The 22,193-nt window shown below is 53.4% G+C and overlaps 2 protein-coding genes across 2 annotated transcripts in view; one reads left to right on the top strand and one right to left on the bottom strand.

Moving 5' to 3' along the window:
- The window catches only part of HADHA (hydroxyacyl-CoA dehydrogenase trifunctional multienzyme complex subunit alpha), a 34,916-nt gene extending 27,714 nt beyond the window's left edge, over positions 1-7,202 (top strand). Inside the window, exons 13-20 of the mRNA XM_080935597.1 lie at positions 315-486; positions 2,926-3,012; positions 3,882-4,022; positions 4,403-4,471; positions 5,104-5,299; positions 5,835-5,949; positions 6,448-6,593; positions 6,677-7,202. Coding sequence (XP_080791723.1) covers positions 315-486; positions 2,926-3,012; positions 3,882-4,022; positions 4,403-4,471; positions 5,104-5,299; positions 5,835-5,949; positions 6,448-6,593; positions 6,677-6,822 — 1,072 coding nt within the window. The 3' untranslated portion in view covers positions 6,823-7,202. The remainder of the gene's footprint in view (positions 1-314; positions 487-2,925; positions 3,013-3,881; positions 4,023-4,402; positions 4,472-5,103; positions 5,300-5,834; positions 5,950-6,447; positions 6,594-6,676) is intronic.
- A 2,261-nt stretch (positions 7,203-9,463) lies between these two features.
- GAREM2 (GRB2 associated regulator of MAPK1 subtype 2) lies at positions 9,464-21,504 on the bottom strand (the record flags this gene model as incomplete). Its single annotated transcript, XM_080923596.1, has 6 exons — positions 9,464-10,484; positions 10,979-11,148; positions 11,832-12,893; positions 13,376-13,506; positions 18,460-18,600; positions 21,393-21,504. The coding sequence occupies 6 exons, from the start codon at positions 21,502-21,504 to the stop codon at positions 9,464-9,466; spliced, it is 2,637 nt and encodes an 878-aa protein (XP_080779722.1).
- Positions 21,505-22,193: the final 689 nt, after the last annotated feature.

The raw sequence follows: 22,193 nt of genomic DNA on the forward strand, positions 1-22,193 counted from the left end.
AGAGCCACCCTTCTTCTTGCCAGTCTCATCAAGATTGATTTACTCACCCTCCTCTTGCTGGCAGTCCCAATTGATGAGGAATAAGGCTGTGTAGAGTCATTTTGTGGTAGAAAGCCCATGTGCCTGGGGTCCAACTTGACTTCAAGTGCTAATCCTTTCCCCGACTAGCCACGTAACCCCAATTCCCCTGAACTCATTGTCGACCTCTTCAAAATGGGATTAATGGCACACCCTCACAGGGTGGCTGAAGCCACACAGCAGTGTCCTGGCCTCTAGTCCCCTGCTATTCTGCTCTAAGAGTGTGTTCTTTCTAGACTGAACGACAAAGTGAAGAAGAAAGCTCTCACGTCGTTCGAAAGGGATTCCATCTTCAGCAACTTGATTGGGCAGCTCGATTACAAGGGTTTTGAGAAGGCCGACATGGTGATCGAAGCTGTTTTTGAGGACCTCGGTGTTAAGCACAAAGTGTTAAAGGAAGTGGAAGGAGTAAGTAAGGGCTTGTTGTACTTGAATCCCAGAGGACACTGAGCTGAGGGCTCTTATTGGGAGGTAGACACGTTGCCATAGAACATGTGTAGCGGCCAGAGGGTAACTTGCAGGACTCATTTCTCTCCTACCATGTGGGTCCCAGGGATCAAATTCAGGTTGTCAGGCTTGGCAGCAAGTACCTTTACCCACTGAGTAGTCTGTGGCTCAGAGGTAAGTTTGTGTGTGAGTCCACACATGCTGTGTATGTCAGAAAGCTCAAGTCTGAATCCTAAGGGAAGGCAATTAAGTACTTTATGCTCCTAAGCGCAGGTATTAACGTGGAAATGGGGTGGTTACCAGATACCCAAATAGCCTCATGGAGTACACACAGGTGTCTTGGGGTTGTCATTGTTGGCTGGGAGCTGTAGTCAGGCGTCTTCATGGCTAGGTAGCAAAGGGAACCAAGAACGTTTTCTCCAGGCTGTTTCGGATGTTAGTCTGTGGTGGCTGGCGCTCCTAGGTCCTGCCCAAGTGTCCTAAAAGCCCATTCTTAAGATGGGATGATATGAACAAAATGTGTACCTCATGTGGGTGATAGAAAGAAAGGTCTATAAAAGGAGAAGTGGCTGTAATCCAAACATGAGAAAGACCACAGGCCAGACCAGACTAGTGACATGGTCTGAGCTGGCAGGATCTGTGGCTGAGGCTACGGTGAAGCAGTATCACTAAAGCCACCTGAGTGGTGGCTCACGACCATCCATAGTGGGATCTGATGCCCTCTTCTGGTGAGCCAGTGTACATGCAATCTGATCACTCGTACATCCGTAAATACATCTTTAAAAAGAAGAAAGAGAAGGGGAAGTCCAAAGCCCGAGGAGAAAGACCTCCAGCACAGCATCTGCCCATCCTCTCACCAAGCCTGTTGCTGGTTTTAAGAAAATTTCCAAGCTGAGTCAGTTTAAAGTAGTCGCTTCTTACCCACTACAGAACTAAACAAACCATTCTGACATTCTTCACAAGACAGTTTCTAGATGCTACCCTGTCCTCCAGTCTCGGTCATTTTCTCCCACCTCATGTACACATTGTTGAGAAGCATCTCTTGAATACCTCCCCTTTTCACAGTTCTGCAGTGAGGACAGGTTCTGCGGCCAGTACCCTAAACACCAGTGTTTTCAGGGCCTCCTCCCATGGCCAGAACGTCTCCATAGCAAGGTCTTCCAAGAGCAAAAGTGGTAGCTACAGAACTACAAGGCCCGAGACCACCAGCCACACTTCTGTTGGTAAAACCAAGTCATAGCCAGTCCAGATTTATAGCATGGGAAATAGACTCCATCATAGGAAGAAAAGCATTCATGGCCAAGGAGCAGCAAGAATGTTGGCAGCCATCTTGGGAGATAAGGATTTGCTCTTCCTAGAGTAGAAGATAAATATATACCTCCTAGGCTGGCCTTGAACTCCCTATGTAGCCAAGGATGACCTTGAATTTCAGATCCTCTTCCAAGTGCTAGGTTTACTAGCATGCAGCACTGTACCCAGTGTATGTGGTCCTGGGGATCCAGCCGAGGGCTTTGGCAAGTGAGGCAAGCTCTCTACCTACTCAGCTACATCTCAGGCCCCAAGAGGACCCTTGATACCACACGGACAGCTAAGAGAGTGTGCTCAATCTCACAGTCACGCCACACTGCCAGCTCAGTCTACTCTGGTTGGTTAAAATCATAGGGTCCTCATCACAAGCCAGGCCTTGTCCATCAAAGGCCCAGACAGCTCATCTTTATCTGTCATAATTAATTATATAATTATCTGTCATAATTTTGTACTCAACTTTTCAGTGTGTTAAGTTTGTCTTCGACCTTGATTCTAATCTTGTATTTGCATTCTGTTTGTGTTCGATTTGTGTAAGTTTAACAGAGGTACAGTCCATATGTTTCACCCAAGTCAAAACTTGGGCGTCAGAAAACTTGAATAAGTTGAGATCAGAGCCAGAAAGCTGAGCTGCATCCTGCATTAGGGACAATGCAGAGACAGGTGACTAAGGCTAACCTGGATAGTATTTGTGTGCTGCATAATTACTGTGGTCACTGCCCATCGGTGACTCTGTTAGGATGAAGGACGTATACACTGTATGGCTTAGGAAAGGTGAGTGGGGAAATGGTGTAATCTTCCAGACTTGAGAGCACATCCACATACCAAGAGGGGTCGCCACCCATGCCCCACCGAGACTGAGACCTAGTTCAGCCCATCTTCCTGGCATTTATGTAAGACATGTTTATCCAAGGCTGAGATGTGGTCTCCAGGGCAGGACAGACCATCAGGAGAGACGACTCAGTTAAGCTTTTAGGTGATTCACAGTGTCTGGGTGAGTTCTCTCTGTGGAGGGGCCAGAGCATCACTCCGCTGTGCTGTGACTGTCATCTCTAGGACCATCTGATGGATCCTTACATGCTTTTCCCCCTGCAGGTGACTCCGGAACATTGTATCTTTGCCAGCAACACATCTGCTCTCCCAATCAATCAAATTGCTGCTGTCAGCAAAAGGCCTGAGAAGGTAAACCAGACTGAAAGCCCTCAAGTGGTGGATTGCTTCAGACTCACTGGCTGAAATTTTAGAATCTGAACCGAGAAAAGACCAGTGTAGATTATGAAATGGATGGGGTGCTTCCCCCAAAATGGTCACAGAAGACTGAATGCCTGGCTCTACAGGTGTACGAATGGGTAGATTGTAGCTAAAAACACTTTGGTGGCTGGTGTGCATTCCTCCTGGCAGCTGTTTTTCAAGTGTAGACTATTAAAGTTACTTGCCTTAGAGTCAGGTATTAAAGGCTAGGCCCTTTGCCAAGAAGCAATGTGCTGTTCAGCTATAGCACAGTGAGGTAGCTTCAGAGGCTGGCTAAGACTCCAGCTCCAGACCTAGGAATGGAGGATCAGGTCTGGGGACCCACAGCCTCACCGTGAACTTTCCACCCAGGATATGAAAGTACTAAATTTAGAAGTACTTTAACTCAGTATTTGGGGTACTGCCTAGAAGGTTATCTTTGCTTAAGCAGATTCAGGAAGAATGCAGTCACTCAAAGGGGTGGGGAGCCTCACTTCTCTGGAGAATATCAGTTGCTTCAACTGAGTAGCCAGAGAAACTGGAAATAACAAAAAAATTAATTTCTAAACAGCTAAAGTTGCTGACACTGAGTCTGCTCTCCTTCACACAGTGTGGCTGCAGAACAGTCTGCCCTTCCTAGCACACTAGTCCAGGTGTGGAAGCCAGCCCAGGGATGGCAGGAGAGCACTGACCCAGAGCTCTGCTAGATAGATCAGCAATGTTCTGCCCACAGACCTTTCTCTCCAGCCTTTCCCTAGAGAGCCAGGGAGAGGTCAGGTTCTCCGGCTACTGGTAATCTGTTGGCTCTGGCTCCTCCCCAGGTGATCGGCATGCACTACTTCTCTCCTGTGGACAAGATGCAGCTGCTAGAAATCATCACAACCGACAAAACCTCCAAGGACACTACGGCCTCTGCCGTAGCCGTGGGTCTCAGGCAGGGGAAGGTCATCATTGTGGTCAAGGTGAGGCCAGAAGCAGTGGCAGGTTATGGAAGGTCTAACAAGATTTCTTGAGCCTCCAGGTTTGTTATAACTCTTCGGGGTTGGGAGGAAACCAGCCTCTAAAACACGGTCCATTAGGTGTCTCGGAAGTGGACGGTAGCACTGACTGTGCCACTGATGTAGGTGCAGCAATGTCGACTCTAGCAGGTCCTCACGGGTGACTCCAGACCTCAGAGGTGACATGAAACCTAGACTGTTCCAGTTGGCTTCCTCCAGCGTAACATGGAGCTCTCTGATGAGAGCTTAAGTCAGCTGAGTGTGAATGATGTCTGGGAAAGGGAGACTGGGTGTGGTCGCGGGCAGCAAAGCAAAGCCGTGAGTTCCCTTCCTTCCCTTGACAGGATGGACCTGGCTTCTACACCACCAGGTGTCTTGCTCCCATGATGTCTGAAGTCATTCGAATCCTCCAGGTGGGTACTAGCCTGTGGGATGTCTGAGGCCTCGTCAGATCTTTTTCTCTGCCCTCCAGGCTAAGGATGACCAGATGAGGGATAAGCTCTCACAGAATGTACTACTGCTTTTCCCTAGAGGCCCTGTTGTATCTCCCTGTCACACTGAAAGCCTCCCAGAATGCTCAGGCAGACACACTGCCTCTGCATCCCTGGGGAGAGGACCTTTCAGACCAGAGCCACCATTGTATCTGCTACACACACACACACACACACACACACACACACACACACACACACAATATCCTCCCAGATCATTCCATGGCAAGGATGATCCTCTTCACTGGGTACTTCCTAATTCAGAATGGCAACACTCGGCCTTTCAGTCCTGGTAGCCAGAGCATCTACTTAGTCCCGAGATTCAGGGTCACAAGCTAGAAGGAAGGAACTGAGTGATCTGTATTCCCGTGGGATAGCTGCAGGGATTCCACTGTGCTTCCTAGATGAGTGCTGGTTCTGGGCCTGGCCAAGTGATGTCCAAGAAAAGAAGTGGGCTCTGCACAAGGCTATGCCTGCATGTTATGACAGGCAGCCCTTCTGTGGGGGACCTGGGATGGCTGTGCTCTGAGGCCCTTGCTTTACCCCCTGTTCAGGAAGGAGTTGACCCTAAGAAGCTGGATGCCTTGACCACAGGCTTCGGCTTCCCTGTGGGCGCTGCCACCCTGGCAGATGAAGTGGGCGTGGATGTAGCACAGCATGTCGCAGAAGATCTAGGCAAAGCCTTTGGGGAGCGATTTGGAGGTGGCAGCGTGGAACTGCTGAAACAGATGGTCTCCAAGGGCTTCCTGGGTGAGTGACCCCAGGACACAGGAGTTAGCTGCTGGGTACAGAGCTCTGAGCAGGTGCCTGAGAATACAGAGGGTAGAGGAGAAAGCTTCCCAGCACAGATTCCTGGACATAGGGACTCTCATGGGCTGGGGAAAGGCAGAGTCAAGGCTTTTAGGACTGCCATGGAAGCCAGAGAGACCAGCATATTTCTCCTGTCAAGGTCTCAGACCAGGAACAAGTTCTGTATCCAGGCCTGGCCCTGAGGTCTGGTTGCCTGTGGGGAGAAGTTCGACCTTCCTTTCAGGATATAAAATTGAGGCTGCAGTGAAATCACCTTTAGGACCTAGACCTTCTGTTTCTACAGTAAAATTCAGGGGTGCGCGTGGGATAGCCTTTCTCGTGCAGACTCAGCTTCCTCACTCCTCTGCCAGTCATCAACAAGGATGAAATGGCTCCACTGGCTGGGAGCTTAGGAGTGCAGCAGACTGCTAGAAGCAGAGGCAGGGTTCTCAGCCAGGGATGGGCAATGACTAATGCAGTCTCTTTATTCTCTCAGGTCGCAAGTCTGGAAAGGGCTTTTACATCTATCAAGGGGGCTCAAAGAATAAGAGTTTGAATTCTGAAATGGATAGTATCTTGGCAAACCTGAGGCTGCCTGCCAAGCCCGAGGTGTAAGTTGATCTGAGTGACTCTTTGCCCAAAAACGTTTCTCTTTGCTCAGAGCTCCTCAGCCCCTTTTCTATTCTATGACCCAAAGCTGGGAAAGCACTGTACAGCTAAACTCCCTGCACATAACCCCAGGGTCAGTATCCAGGTGACAGTGGGCCAAGCCTGGGGACACCCTGCCTGCCCCAGCCTTCCCTGCGAAGGTGAGAGGTGGATTGTGGAGGCGCCTGCACCCTCTTTACTGTTTGTCACCTTTGAGGATGTGCTGCTCTTACTGACCCTTCAGCAGTGGTAGTCCTCTCCCCTGAGCCAGGCACCATTTTGGATGCTCAGTTCACATCCGTTAGGGAAAGTAGCACCCCGTAATCAAGAGAAAGGACCTTTATCTTTCAGGATGGTATGGTTTACCCTGGCCACTGGCCTTACCCACACCCCACATGCTGTACCCCAACTTCTCCCTTTCTCTAGCTAAATTATCCTTCCTCCTCCCTTCTCTTCCTTAGCTCCTCTGATGAAGACATCCAATACCGTGTGATAACAAGGTTCGTGAATGAGGCAGTCCTGTGCCTACAGGAAGGGATCCTAGCCACACCTGCAGAGGGAGACATCGGAGCAGTCTTTGGGCTTGGCTTTCCCCCTTGTCTCGGAGGTTAGTGTGCCTGCTGGGAAGTTGCCTTCTTTTATCCTTGTGCATGCTACTGTATCTTTCACTAAAGTCTTGTCTCTGCTCAGGGCCCTTCCGCTTTGTGGACCTGTATGGTGCTCAGAAGGTCGTGGACCGGCTCCGGAAGTACGAGTCTGCCTATGGAACACAGTTTACCCCATGCCAGCTGCTCCTCGACCATGCTAACAGCTCTAGCAAGAAGTTCTACCAGTGAGCTGGCCCTCTCCTGCCCCTCCATGCACTAACCCAGCCCCGGCAGTGCTGCTTCTCAGCCGTGCTGTCTAAATCATCAGGAAGCAGGAGAAAGACCGAGGCTAGCCTTGATTTTTGCTCCTCCATCATAGTGCCTTCAACCCTGGCCCACTCTTCCTCCTGGTGAAGTCTGACTGAATTAAGTGATTGTACTTCATGTTGGAGGGTGAGCCCCACTGTGCTTCTTTTGCAAGCCCTGCCTGAGACTCAGAGCAGCAACTAAGGGTAACCCAGAACACCTGCTGCCCGTGCCTTCTGGGAGACCAGTGGGGCCTGGCGGTGGTGAGGGCATTTTTGCACCAAGGCAAACAGGATAACAATAAAATCCGAACTGTCAGCCTCTGCCAGCCTGGTCTGTTTTCTTCTGTCTGCCCTTGTGTTTGAGCACCCCCATCAGTAATAAAGCCCTGTGCTGTGGAGCATAAATGTGTTGGGAGAAGTTGAGGCAGCTGCTTTAGACAGGGATTGTAATGTCAGAAAACAGACTTTCTGTGCCCATGCCTAGCACTTGACAGCTAAGTGCCTTGGCTAGGCGGCCTACGGCACAGTTGCAGCCCTGGGCAGCAAGAGTGGGAACAGTAGGGGCTTGGTGTACCAGGATGCGAAAGACACTTCTCTCCCCAGACCATGTCCTCACTGTGCCGTTGTACACATTCTTCTTGGCATGCCTCAGCCCTGGCTTCTGAGGATGCCTGTGGGGGAGTTACGCAAAGGATGGAACACTGGCCTGCTGTTTTGGAATCCTACAAAACTGAGGAAGATGGATGCCCACAGATCAGCTCACCTCACTTCTGTAGCCTCAGTTTGTCCCACCCCTGTCCCTCAGTGGCAGAGTTCTCAACACTCTGGGAGGAGCAGGGCCTAGCTATATAAACCATGCACAGCTCCTAATTGGGTCCCACTGAGTGGGTTTGGAACCTAATTCAGGTCCCATCCCACTTTGCCTTCTAACACTGTGCTGACTCCTGCTTTGTCCCACTGGGGCTGGCAGACAGGGAGCTCACCTCTGGCAACACTTGCAGTTCCTTGTTAGGAAGACCAACTCTGAAGTTGGTCACCACAAGTGCATTTTCATATCGCCAGAAGGCCAAGAACTGACTGCGTGCACAGAGGCCAAGCCCCAGTGTCCACTGTGCAACTGAGGGTGTCTCAGGGCACCAGACCCCAGTGGCATTGAGCTTTGACTTCTGGGTCTTCCCTGCAAGCAGGAGGGTGTGGGCTCTGATAAAAATTACTTGAGCAGCCTAGTGGTGGTGGACACCTTTAATCCCAGCGCAGAGATGGAGGCAGGTGGATCTTGAGTTCAAACCCTGTCTCAAAAAAAGGAAAACAATTCTTGCAGGAGAGGTTTTACAGGCCACCGTGAGGACTGTTGCCATGTGTATCCAGGGGTGAAAAGTAGGTGACACATACCATTTCAGTCTTCCCTGCTTAGAGACACGCCCTTGGTCCCCATGGCCTTCCACAGAAGGAATCAGCCACCACCCACAGTCCTACTCTTTTGACTACTCTGGGATCTAGCCTTTATTTCCTTATTCCTTGAGGTTTCGTTAAACAACTGAGAAGACAGACAACACAGCATAAGGTTCCGTGTTTCCTTCTGAAAGGCACAGATGTGGGCTGGGCTTAACTATTCATAAAACACAAGAAATAAATATCTAAATAGGCCAGGGAGGGCAGACAAGAAAACTGCTACCTCTAGGGCCCTGACACCAGAGGACGAGCGTGGTTCTCGTTAGAGGTGCTGGAGAGGGAGTGTGAGGCCTGAACGTTAGCCAGGCCTCCATGTGTCAAACAGGTCACCATCCTTGAGACTGAAGGGAACCATGTGAGTAAGTCCATAGCTGGGCTCAGGAGCAAGCCCTTTTATCAGCCACACTGTCCTGTACCAGTGACATACGAAGGAGGACACCAAGAGTCCAGCAAAGCCAAAGCTGATGGCAGGTAGGGTGGAGGTAGCTGGCCTACATCTGGCTCCTCTCACTCAGAACGAGGTCCTCAAACTGCCCTGTGGAAACCAACAGGCTACTTGTGATGACGTCAGAACAGGGACTCTGGTGCTGGACATAGGCCTGTAACTGATTCACCAGGGCAAGGGGTAGATCACAGACAGAAATCACATCCCTAAACTCTGGAACAGCTGCCGGCCAAAGCCCACAGAGCGTGAAAGAGAGGGCACTTTGGGAACACTGTGCTTAAAATGAGCCATTTTCCCTTGTCTCTAATCTGAACATACAGGGCTGAGAAGTGTGTGGTTGTGAAAGGCTGCAGCAGGGCAGAGAAAGGCATTCTACCAACACAATGACATACACACACACCACCTTGACCCTGCGGTGGGAATGGCTCTAAAAGCCTCACCAGGAGTGAGCAGTGCCTCCTCCTCAATGGCAAGGCATGCTCCTGCAGGGTCTGACCCCAAAGGGCCACCATTCCCAATGTATCTCCCCTGGAACACTCAGCGTTCCAGAGCAACCTCCATCTTGGCCCAGATTTTCCCTGCAAGAAGGACCTGCCTCTGGGAGTGCTGTTCCTGGCAGATCTAGGTTAACCCCTAGGTCCTCTGCTCCCCAAAGTTCAGGCTGTGCAGCAGCTGGCCAGACAGTTCAGATCTTGGGTCTCCAACCTTTGATGAACTGCATGATCTTCTTGACCTGAAGCTTGGTGAGATGAAAGTCATCAGCCAAGATGTCTTCACTGAGCTGCACAAAGATGCTTCCGTCAATGCGTTCTCGGGCAAAGAAGCTCACCACGTCTTCTGAGAGTCCAATGAAGCGCAGACTACGTGAGACCTCTTCCAGGGAGAGTGCTGACAAGTCTGCTGGCGGCTGCCAGGAGGAAGGATCCCGGACTCCAGCACCCGTGGCTCCCTCGCGGGGGCTGCCAGGAGACCCTTCCAGGCACCCCTGGGTGAGAAAGAGTAGGGTTCCTCCTGCCTCGGGCCCCTGCAAGGCAGCTGGTGACAGTGAGGCAGGGACCTGCCTCAGCACCAAACCTTCGGGCTCAAAGGTCTTGGGTGGACCAAGTGGGGAAAGGCAAGGTCCAGACCCAGGAGCCCCCGAAGCTCTGGGCTCCTGACAGCACAGCAGCTCCAGCTCAGGAGGACTGGCCTGCCCCAGCTCAAATGGGTCCAGGGGCTGCAGTGCTGGCTCCTGCCACTCAGAAGACAAGGAGGAGAGAGCAGCTGAGTAACCTTGGCCCTGTGGACCTGGACCTGGGCCTGGGGAATGTGTGGGGCTGGAGGTAGCCAGGGCACCCGAGGTGGATGTGGACCCAGACGAGGAGGCCGCTGGAGCACCTGAAGGGTGGGCAGGCCCAGAGAAGGGGTTGAGTGCACCAAAGGGAGCAAAGGACTTCTGGGGACGAGAGGGCTTGAACAGAGGTGGGCAGCTCTGGTAGTTCTTAACCACTGGGGTGTCAACTCCCAAGAGGGAGGTGGTTCGACCACTCAGGGGCTCTGCGAGGGCTCTTGAGGCCTGGCTGGGCTGGGTGGTGGTAGAAGGCAGGGGTCCTGGTGGTGGGCGACTAGAGGACTCGCTGGCTTTACAGTCTCCCCAGGTGCAAGGGTAGCAATAGAGAGAGTATGCATCCGGTGACGGGGAGCCGCTGCCACTGCGGGACCCTGCCCTAGAAGCAGAGACAGACACACAGGATGTATACATAAGGCAGAGAGAGCAGGAAGTGATACTCACAGGACCCCAGAGCCACCCCTCTGGTGTGCTGCTTGAGACCCTTGTGGATTCCCCTAAGTGTACAAGTCACGTCAGAACATGCAGGAGAACTTAAACTGAGAAAGTACAAATTGGAAAATGGGAACCTCAAGACTAAAGATAGGGCTCAGTGGTTAAGTGCACTTGCTGCTTTTCCTGGGGACCTTGGTTATGTTCCCAACACCTAAATAGTAGCCCATAACCATTCATAACTCCAGTTCCAGGAGATCTGAAGACCTCTTTGGACCTCCAAACATACATGCAGACAAATCATTCATACACATAAAATAAAATCAATAAACCTTAAAAAAGGAAAAGATATTCCCTGCAGCAGAGTCCCAGTGCAGGGGTGACCACCGGCCACCATCCCATGAACCCAGGATGGTGCCAGGGACCAAGGTAGCTACTCACCCCTCCTGCAGGCCAGAGGAATAGTAGGAGAGACTGGAGCTGGGCGAATGGACAGGCTGCAGCTTGGGAAAGCGGGGCGGCACTGGAGGGCTGCCCGCGAGCCTGCTGCAGCTGCCGCCACCCCTAGGAGGCACAGGAGGGATGTGAAGCAGGCGGCACTCTTCCTTCACCTGCGGACAGAAGACCATGACTGCCTCACTGTGCAGCTGGCCTTCCTTACCTCGCCTCTCAAGCTGGTGGGCCTGGGCCTGAGACCTTGTCCCACGCAGAATGGAGGCTGCCAGACTCGGTCCACAACAGTCTCCTAATCCATCATAAATTCATTGTGAAGGTTAGTAGATTGGGGAGACCGGGATGGGGGTGCAATAGAGATATTCCTTCTTTGGGGGGGCAGGGGAGGAAAGGGTATGACAAAAGGGACCGAAAGGAGGGACAGGATCTACTATCTGGATCCCGTCCTTACAAATTAAGTTCCCCCAAAGAGTTTGTTAAAAGGTGTGATTGGTGGGGGAAATGTCCTGTGGACAAATAAATGGGGAATTGTTAAATATAAGTACAGAACATATCAGAGCCTGTAACTCGCCAGGATTCCGGGGGTTGCTGGAAATCACTCGCATTTCCTTCATTTACTGCACCTCGGAACTTTTCCATCACAGAGGACTTTGTGGAGCTTGTGGGTATTCCTGTTTCCAGCTTACCCTCAACTCTCTGTGCCTTGCGTTTATACCCTGTTCTTTTCCCCCTCTCCTTCCCCCTTGGCTCTGGCCATCCTGTCACTCCCCGGGAGCTTGAAGCCTCCATGTCCTCTAAAAGCTGCCTAAGTTCTTTCAAGCACTGAGCAGAGCTCACTCACCGCCTCGGATTTGGGGGGGACTGGAGGCGGTGGTGCCTCTGGTTCATGCCGTGGGGGCCCCACGGTCCCGAAAGAGATGAGATCTGGCCCCGCCAGCGACCGTGCACGAGCATCGGCGAGGCTCTCGGGGCCTTGGTGCACCCACAGCTCCTCGTAGGGGATTTCGGTGCACGCGGCCGCGGGCTCGGGCGCACCCGCCCAATCGGGGCTCACGTACTCCTGGTCGCTGTCGCCCGGCGCGGGCAGGGCAGGACCCAGCCGACCGGACGGTCCAAGCGCGCGGACAGGCCCGGGGGCGCGCGGCGCCGGCAGGCAGAGGCGCGCACGACGTGGGCTGGCGCAATCGTCCGCGAGCTCCGCGGGCGCCTCGCGAACAGCAGTGGAGTACTCGTCCGGATCGAAGCGCTCGCGGCAGTAGGAGGCGCTGTCGCGCACCAGGCGCTCGACGCGCGGATCCCCGGCCAGCAGACCCTGCGGCAGAGTGAAGCGCGGAGTGTCGGTAAGCAGCAGGAAGTGCAGCGGCGCCGGGCCCTCACGGCGCAGCGCCAGCCCCAGCACCACCGTCTTGGAGATGATGCTGACCAGCTTGTAGCAGTGGCCCTCCCGCACTGGGTGTAGGTCGTAGGGGTTGCGCGGCGGCCGGCTGGGCACCAGCACGTTCACCGGCAGCCGCACGCGCTCGATGATAGCGCGCACAGTATGCTCGCCCTCCTGCATCTGCAGCTCCAACGGGCTGCGCGTGCTGAAGCGGCCCTGGCACTGGAAGGGCAGGCTCAGGCTCTCGTTGGTACGGTGGTTCATGCAGATGAGACAGGGCATCTTGCCTTTGACGGGCCTAGCGGCCCCGCCGCCACCCCCTGTGGCCCCCATGCTTCCAGGGCTGCCGATTCCCGCCAAGGCTCCTGCACGGCCCAGCTTGCGCAGGAGCGTGGTAAAGCGCGAGCGCTCCTTGGTAGTCTTGGCGCACAGAATCTCGGCCTGGCCCATGAGAGTAAGCTCGTCGCCTGCGTGCAGTGTGAAGTTGTACACCTCGCTGTCCTCGCTGAACTCTCCTGACACCACCTGGGGAATCCCAGAGACAAGATGAAGCCCTAGAGGGTCAAGTAAAGTCACACTCCAGCTCCAAGCTCCTCGAGCTCTTCAGTCCCTTCCTCTTCAGCTGACATCAAAGCAAGAGCACTGGACTGGGACAGGAGGGAATCTGCGACTTTAACATTTTCCTTAGGTCTTTAGTTACCTCATATTAGGAGTAGAGATGTACTTTGAATGTGCTCAAGCACGGCAGAGTTTATTAAGCCCTGTTGGCCATTTTCGAGATAACAATACCTCGCTAACCCAAGACTAGCCCTCCACAGCACCCCTCCATTCCCACTTCACCACATTTCCTAGGAAATGCTCTAGTCCACTAGTGAGCTGGCTCTCTGGCATGACCTGATTGTACCAAAGGGTGCTCAGAAGCCACTCTCCCTCCTGGATCCTATGAGCTACACTCTATCCTAGGGAAAGGGGAGTTTGAGAAGGTACCCTGTGCCAGAAGGACTAACCTTGACACTGAAGGTGATGGCTTCCATCACAAAGATTCGGTCAGGGAAGACACTGGCCACCTCCTCCACACTGCTGAAGTATCTTACCGGCTCCCGCACATCCCGAGCCTGCTCCAGAAGCTTGAATTTGCCTGCACAGGGAATATACAGGCTGCTGGGGGAGGGCCCTGCCTGCTAGGGGCCAGGTCTGAATTCTAGAAACAGCAGGCCCCTGACTAATTGCTAGCCCAAACTCATCAAGTCCCTCTGGAATTCAGATGGGCACAAGGCACGTATACTAAAGTATAATGTAAACATCATGTAGAGTGTCTGTCTCACCATGACAACCATGTCCTCTTTTGTGATGAGCTTAAAGATGGGCTAAGAACCACTCTGCCTTCACATAGATGGGAAAGCTGAGAATGTGTGAGGACTGGCAGAGGATGATGGAGAAACATGGTTTCCCTAGTTCTCCTGCATTCCCCCTCCCTAGTTCACTCACGCTCATGGTCTACCCACCGTTGGATCAGTCACTACAGATCAGACAATTCTGTAAACAGTCTGCACTCAAGAAATTCAGGCCAGCTGGAGAGATGGCTGAGTGGTTAGGAGCACTGACTGCTCTTCCAGAGGTCCTGAGTTCAATTCCCAGCAACCACATGGTGGCTCACAACCATCTGTAATGGGATCTGATGCCCTCTTCTGGTGTGTCTGAAGACAGTAGGTGACAAATTCTAGGGCACACCTGTGAGAAAAGAGCTCCAAAAGAAGAGGCTGCCTGGCGCAGTGTGTGGGGGTTGTGAAGCTGCACCTTGCAAATGAAAGGGACTTTACAGGGCTTTTTATTCTATGAGAAATGGGAGGGAGCTAAGGATATAGCTCAGTGGGCAAAGTATTTCTTGTGCAAATATGAGGACCAGAGTTCTCCAGTGCCCATATGGAAAGATAGGTGGGCATGGGCAAATGTCCATAATCCAGCTCAAAGGAAGTAAATATAGAAAATCCTCAGAGCAAGCAGACTAGCCAGACCCACAGAAGGAAGGAACTGCAGGCTCTGGAAGACTCTGCCTCAGTATACAAAGTGGGGTGCAACCAAGGAAGGCACCTGATATCAATCTTGGGGCTCTTCACAAAGTGTGCATGCACACACACATGCCCACACACATTTTGACACACATACTTGCAAGAACATCACATACCCATGCCGTGTGTGCACACACAAACAATAAAACCAGGAGAGGAAGTGGATGAAGCCCTCTGGAGGAGTTTGAACAAGAAAACACAGTGATGGAAGCTGAGCTCTGGCAAGACTCAGGCAAGCAATCCAGTAACAAATCCTGGAGAAGAGCCAGGGAACAGCAGGCAGTGCGCAGACACGGGACACTCAGAAGGAAGACCCCTCAGACCTTAGTGACACAAGGAAGGAAGCCAAGAAGGACAGGACTGAAGGTGACACACAGCCTACTGGACACAGAGGCTGGCCGACTGTTCCACACTGGGAACCAAGAGGAACATGGCGGAGGCCGGTCTTAGAAGACCAACAAAGACTCACAGGGCAGTGCCGATTGTTGGTGCATAGGGTAGTGCCACTTGTAAGTGTGGCACTTGAAAGAGCAACAGACTGAAGCACCAGTGCAGCGGTGAGGCAGGTACATTAAGGAACTGGAAAAGAGGGTCTTAACCCTTTGGGAACCCATGACCCCCCCCCAAAAGCCCACATTGCTCATAGTATAAACACACAGTGAAGAGGGCTCCTGCCCCTCCCAAAATCCAACCAGAGGCAGTGGAGACTAAGAAACCCCTGGTGCCTGATCTGAGGAACCCCTGACCAAGGGCAGGGCCTGAACCACCAGCATCCAGCACCAAGGACAGAATGGGAATTAAGAGAAGAGAGGACAGTGGAGGTGCCCTGGAGCAATCCGGAGTGAGAGAGCCCAAGCCCCCAAACTCCCAGACGCTAGAGAGAAGAAGGGCCACAGCCCAAGGCATCAGGGGGAAGGGAGGAGGCCAGAGTCCCGAGGACGCAGACACTCTAACCCGCTTCAGTCTCCTCCTTCTCCATATCCGCATGTGAACCCCCACCCCTCAACCTCGAGCTGCCAGACGTGGAGAAATGCCTGCTGCCCCCTGTGGCAAGATTTGGAGTCCAGTAAAGGTTGGATCCTGGGAGGATGTGGCAGGGAAGATCGATGTAACCATGGTATCCAGCCCCGTCCCCCTCAGCCGCCCAGCCGGGTCATTTCTTCGGAGAGGAAGGAAGGGAGACCTCCCGGGAGTCGTGCGTTGGCCTTTAGAAGCCTTCTCTGCCCTGCAGCTTCCTCTCCTGCCTCCCCCAACGTCGGCGTGCTAAAGGATCCAAGGACTGTCGCACACGTGCACTGTGCGGATCTTCCTTTCCGGCCCGAAGCACCCTACCCTGCAGCTGCCTCTCAAAACCTGGCCTCTCTCAGGCAAGCTCTCAGTGAACAACAGCGTAGTGACTCAGTTGCTACTGTCTCGTTTGCACAAAACCTCGTTCGGTTGTGTATCACAGCAGTTAGGTGGGAAGGAGCATAGATGTGGCTGAGACCAGTTCTGCCACTAAGCAGCTCGTGGAATCTTTTGCTCTCTGGACTTCCTGGTTTCCCATATGTAAAATGGATCCATGTTAAGTGGTTCACATTGGAGCAGAGCAGAGGGGCGCACCTGACAAGGGCTCTGCACGGCCCAAGGCCAAGGCTCTGGAAATACCCGGTGGTTGGGGAAGGTGTTTGGACGCTCAGGCAGCACTGGCCCAGATTTCTCAAATCACCCTGACTCCCGCAGCCTGGAGACCGCAGGCAGCAGCCGTGGCAGCGCCCCCAGTCCCGCCCCTCCCCCGCTGGCCACAGCCGGCCGGGCCAGTGCCATTATTAATTCATTGGGAGGGCTCAGCATGGAGCCTGCACTCTGAGCCTCTTCGGAGGCCCAGCCCCCCTCTCTACTCCCACGAAGTGAGGCCCCCAGCGGAAGAGGGAGCAGGGGCCGTAGGCTCTGCCGGCCAGCTGCCACCCCACTGTCCTGTCCCCACCTCTGACGCTCACTAAGGAGGCATCAAACGGAGGGGGTAAAGGATTGGGGACCTCCCTCCTCCATTCATAGTGTTCTGGGAACTCCATGACTTTGGTTGTAAAGATACAGCCAAACTGGTCACTAGGAAGGCCTTCAGGAACCGCTGGAGGGTTTTAGTGTAAGAAGGTAAAGATTTCTACCTGAACCAATGCTAGATCCTCAGGTAGTGGAATTTCTAGCTTGCAGGCTAGGACAGAAGTCTCAAGTAAGCCAGATGGTGGGGGCTCCTCCCTGGAGTATTGGAAGTTCAGAGGCCAGCCCTACGAAGTGCAAGTGCGTTATAAAGAGCTCAAACCTGGGTCAAGGTTTAAGCCTTGACTCAAAAGAGGCCCAGGCCAGAGAGAACAGTGGTAAGGCCAGGGAAAGACTGTGGCCTTCCAGGCTCCAAGGGCTGCAGCCCTTGTTGCAGACCGGGCAGAGAGCTGTACAGTAGTGGAAAGCACAGATTTGAGCCTCACTCTCCAGTTAAAGGGAGCTGATTACTGAAGAAAAAAAAAATTGATAACGGCCTGCCCCCAACCCAGGGTCTGGAATGGTAGCTGCCCTGGGCTTGCATGAAGACATTTCTGGTATGGCACTGGACTTGTACCTTGGGGACAACTGTCTGTAGTGCTGGCATAGTGCAAGAACAGAATCCAGTGGTTATGATACCTGGGCTCTGGCCCTTGCCTAGGCTTCACAACCCTGTGTGTGACCCACAAGACCCTCTCGGGGCCCTTGGTTTTTTTTTTTTTTTAACCAGAGAAAGTGCTATACATTCTTTCGGGGGGTGTGGCGTGGGGGTTCAGGGGGGCCATAGACTGTTTTTTTCAAACAAAGCCTTACAGAAAACATGAAGAGCCAAGCCTGGTGGCTTGGTGCAGATCTGTAACTGCAGCCACCCAAGAGGCTGAGACAGAAGGAACACAAGTTCAAGACCTGCTAGGGCTACAGAGCAAACCTAGACAACTTATCAAGACCATGCCTCAAAATAAAGGGGCTGAGGTGGCTCATGAAGGTACGCCAAGCCGGGAGACCTGGGTTTGGTTCCTTGTCCACGTGGTAGAAAGCAAAAATCTGCAAGTTCTCTGACTTTCATACATGTGTGTGTGTGTGTGTGTGTGTGTGTGTGTGTGTGTGTGTGTGTGTGAATGTATGTGTGCACAAAAATGAATAAAAATCTAATAAAAAAAATAAATGAAAAGGTAGAGAAGGAACCGGGACATACTTTAGAGGTAGAGCACCTGTCTAGCAGGAATGAGGCCTTAGTCTTAACCTCAACACTATAAGTAAATAAAATAATAATAATAATACAAAGCACATAAAAGCAGTTAGCGCACTCTAGAAATTGAACACTTTGGCATTGTTTGTAAAGCCAACCCAGGAAGACAGTTTAGCACAAACCTGGAGAAAGAGGGTACTGAGTGCTGACAGCAACACAGGTTGGCCTTGGCATTCCTTGGCCAGGACCCCAAAACTCTCCAGTGAGGGATAAAGTCTGATTTCTGGTTGCTTAAAGATATAGGTATATTTTGCCAGCTGTGCTGGTACTCACCTCAAGTTCTAACGCTTGGGAGGCAGACAGAGCTCGGTGAATTTCGGTCCCAGCCTGAGCTATACAATGAGACCCCAGTCTTTTTCTAAACAGTGGGTATTTTTCATCATCACTTCAAAATACATTTAAAAATAAAGTGTATCTAGCATAGTGACTCGTGCTTAAAGCCACAGTATTCGGGAGGCTGAGACAAAAGGCTAAACCCAAGTTCAAAGCCAGCCTTGCTGTATGACAAGAACCTGTCTCTAAAATAAAAAATAAGAATCAAAAACCTGAGTGCCACCTCTTCAGAAACCGCTAAGCCCTAACTCTAACCACATCCTCTGGCCACCTGCCCTCAAGCATGCCTGAGTTCATCCCTGAGGCTCCTAGGAAAGGTGGTCATCAGTGGCTCTTCCTAACCCCCTGCACCCTTGGTCCCAGTTGCTCCTGCTTCCCCATGCCCAGAGATCTTAAGCCATCTGGCCCTATCTGGGCAAACCTGGGTACTGCAGGGGGATGTCAATCTTGGGTCCAATGACATAGTGGCCCTCCTCCAGGGTGTGGGCAGTCACTGTAGTCCACTGGCGGCAGGAATGGATCAGCAGGATATCTCGTTCACTGACACCCTCAGCATACTCCCCTGGGAGAGAAAGGAACACATGGGAGGAAGGAATAGAGAGAGAAAGTCAAGAGAGGAAGAAAAAAAGAAAAAAGACTGGGTGATACCCCCCCATCCTCAGCAAGCCTGGGGATTGTGTCCTGTGATCCCAGTACTGGTCAGCAACACAGGGGAGCCAGTGGGCTGTCAGCTGTGTTGTGAGTCTGGCCTGAGCCTCAAAGCTCTGACTCCCTATGGGACTCAGCAACTACAGCATCCACAGCCTCCCATCCATCATGCCACCGGAGAGCCTGGTGTCCTGGCTGAGTCTGGGCCACTCAGCTTCTGCCCTCCAGGCTTGCTCAGGCCTCAGGAAACGTGGAGGAAGCACGTTGAAGGCACAGAGCTGAGGGCATGTAGGGACATGGAGGAGTGGAACACCAGGCTGGGGTCAGGGTCAGGCTTGAGAACCAATCAAATTCACACCAATGAGATTCTGCCAAGTCAGTGTCAAGCCCAGGCAAGGAAGGCCCTGCTGTGGCAAAGGAAAGGACTAGAAGGGGTCTCTGTCCCTGGGCATCCTGGAGGCTCTCAAAGTCACTGTCAGTTCAATGGCAGGGTCATAGAATCTCACATTCACAGGACCTCAAATAAGGGAGGGAACCCCACCCTGACACTGGAGCCCTGCCCCAAAGAAGCTATTTCTTAAAGTTGGGGTTGCACATGCATTGGATTTAGGACACCAGAGTGGGGGAGGGGGAGGGAGCCTAAGCTAAGGAAAGCAGCCCAGGGGCAGAGGTGCTGGAGTTGGGAGGGGTCTGGGCCCAGGAGGCTCCATCCCCAGCAACGGTTTCCAGGGGAGCAGAAGGGGCAGCCCAGCTTCCAGGAGACTGATGGGGCGTATCCTGGATGCAGCTGGTGGGCACAGTGGGGGTAGGGATGTCTCCTTCCCAGCCCCCTCACACTCACACACACACACACATACACATAGACACACATAGACACACACACACACACACACACACACACTCACACCCCTTACAATTTTTCTACCAGCTCAATGAATGGGAAATGGTTCACTCTAACAGCAGAGACTTCATAAAGCATGTCCATGTTGTGTGTACAATGGGTAGGGTATTTGGGCTCTTCAGAGGAGGATCTCCCATTTTGGGTGTGAGGATGTGTGTGCACTAAAGTGCAAGCATGCACAGGGGAGGTTTGTCTGAGCCTTCCTCCTTCAAGCTCCTGGAGGAGAGGAAGCTCTGCTCTCTCCAGCTCCACAAGCTCTTTCTAGGGCTAACCTAATAAGCCCCACCCACCACTATTCCATAGGAACACGGGCTAAAGCCACACACAGGTATATGTACCAACAGTCAAGAGTTCACTTTCACCAATAATTCAATGGAGCCCAACAAGACAGATGCTCATCATCCAAACAGCACAACTCAGGCTCAAGATCCTACCAAGTAATCCCCCCTTTCAATGCACAGCCACGGGGGGGGGGGGGCTTCTAAGGGCACACCATTTCAAGCATACATTCATAATCTAACGGTGACCACTGTCATAACCACACTAGCCATCCTACACTATTGCTCATTCATTCATTCACTTAATGAATGGATGTCCATACTCTCTGACCCTCCCCAAAAGCCTGCAGCCCAGTGGAATGGGACGCACAGGTGTCAGGGAAGCACAGAGAAGGCCTAGCCATACAAAAGCGCTCAGAAAAGAACTCAAAGAAAGGGGTGTCAAAGAGATGCGTGGGAAGTGAGCAGGAAGAACCTAGGGCAGAATTTCCTATTCACAGGCAGACACCGTCCAGCTGCAGGCGCAGTCCTGGGATCGCACGCTGAGCGGTGGGTGAGGTCCCACCAGAGTTGGACTCCAGGTATTCCGCCTAAAGAACCCGGACACCGACGTCCCACAGAGCCTGCTTCAGCCCGCCTGGTGCTCCCTGTGCCCAGTTCTTGCTGTTGCAGGTCTGAGGAGGGGCTGCCAGTCCAAGAAGACAGCACAGGAGTCCCATTAGCATTCAGGGAAGCGAGTGTGCCAACGCGGGCCAAACCCCTATTCTTCTCACACACAAAACCCCCAGCCTGGCTGCCAGCCCCAGCTCCCGCCCCTCCCCCAGTCAAGCAGCTCCCCTTTCCCCAACACTACAGTCCTCTTGCTCTGTGCAGTCTTCAGGGTCTCCCATACACGGTCCCATCATCAGAACACAGGGGGCCTGAGGGAGAAATAGGTCGAGAAGTGGGGGAGGGCCGGGGTCCTGTGCTGAGATGGGGGTGGGGGTGCCTGGTGGCCGGGCCCGCTCACTCAGGCCTCTCCAGAGGGTAGTCTGCCCGTTGCCAAAGGACCTCAGGATGTCAAAGGACGGTTTAGGAAAGGTCCCAAAAAGGGACTAGTAGGAATGGTAAGGAAAGACCTATCGTGGTCCAAGGAATGCAGTAGGATGAAGGTGAGAGGCTGGAGACAAAGGGATCAAGGGGGTGCGGCCGGGGCAGGAACCGATGGGCGCTGGGATAGCGGGGTGCACCGACAGAGCGACCCACAGACCCAGCAGCGCTACTGGCTCCAGAGGGGACTGAAAACTTTATCATAACCCTGCGGCCAGTTTCTAACCCTGTGCGGGGTCGGTGGGGCCCAGGAAGCGGTCCCGGGACTTAGGGGCTCCGGTTGTCCCAGGAGCAGCTCCAGAAGACAAGCAAGGCCCCTATCGCTGGGACAGGGAGAGTAGGGACCGAATGCGCCGAGCAGTTCCGCCAGCTCCAACGGAGCGAGACCCGGACTGTCCGCGTCCTCCGCCCCCGTCTCCCCTCTGGACACCCCGGTACCTGGCCCGAGACAGGCGAGCGTGGGCAAGCGACAGCGGCTGACGATGAGGTCCAGCGGAAAAGCGCCCATGCTCCAGCGCAGCCCGGCCAGCCCGGCCGCCAGCTTCTCCATGGCATGGGCGCTCCCCGGGGTCCGCCGTCCCGGGACCCCGACGGCCAGTCCCGCGCAGCTCGGGCTGCGCGCCCGCCGCCTCCTCCTGGGCAGTAGCTGCGCTCCCCGCCAGGCAGCCCAGCCGAGCCTCGAGAGTCACGTGCCCAGCCTCCTCCCACGGGGCGCCGGCCCCCACCCCCATCCCCGCCCCGCGCCCCGCCCGCTGGGCCCGCGTCCCCAGAGCGCCCAGGTGACGGCCGGCGACGCGGAGCTTGGGGCAGAGATTGGTAGGGGAAAGGAGAATGGGGTTCGATGGGGCTCTGGCCCAGTGTCCTAGGTTAGCCCCCTCGTGCCAGTGCCTCGCGGAGTCCGGACGCAAGGCTGCTGCGTTGCTCACATCCGCTACTCTGAGCAGGAGGCTGCTCTGTGCGGAGATGCTCAGACTGGGGAGGAGCAAAGAGGGCGGGTGGCAATTGGAGTTTGAATCTAAGTTGTCCTGGAATCCTGTAAGAGCGCTTTCTGACCGCCCCCTCCTCCCGCTCCCCCACTCCCACTCCCATCCCCACTCCACCTCTCTCTCTCTCTCTCTCTCTCACACACACACATACACACACACACACACACACACACACACACACACACACACACACACACACACACACACTTTTAAATTGGCTTTTTCTTTTCTGTTCTCTCCATTAACTTTCATC

This window comes from Micromys minutus, assembly GCF_963924665.1.
Source record: "Micromys minutus genome assembly, chromosome: 1".
NCBI classification, from domain to species: Eukaryota; Metazoa; Chordata; class Mammalia; order Rodentia; family Muridae; genus Micromys; species Micromys minutus.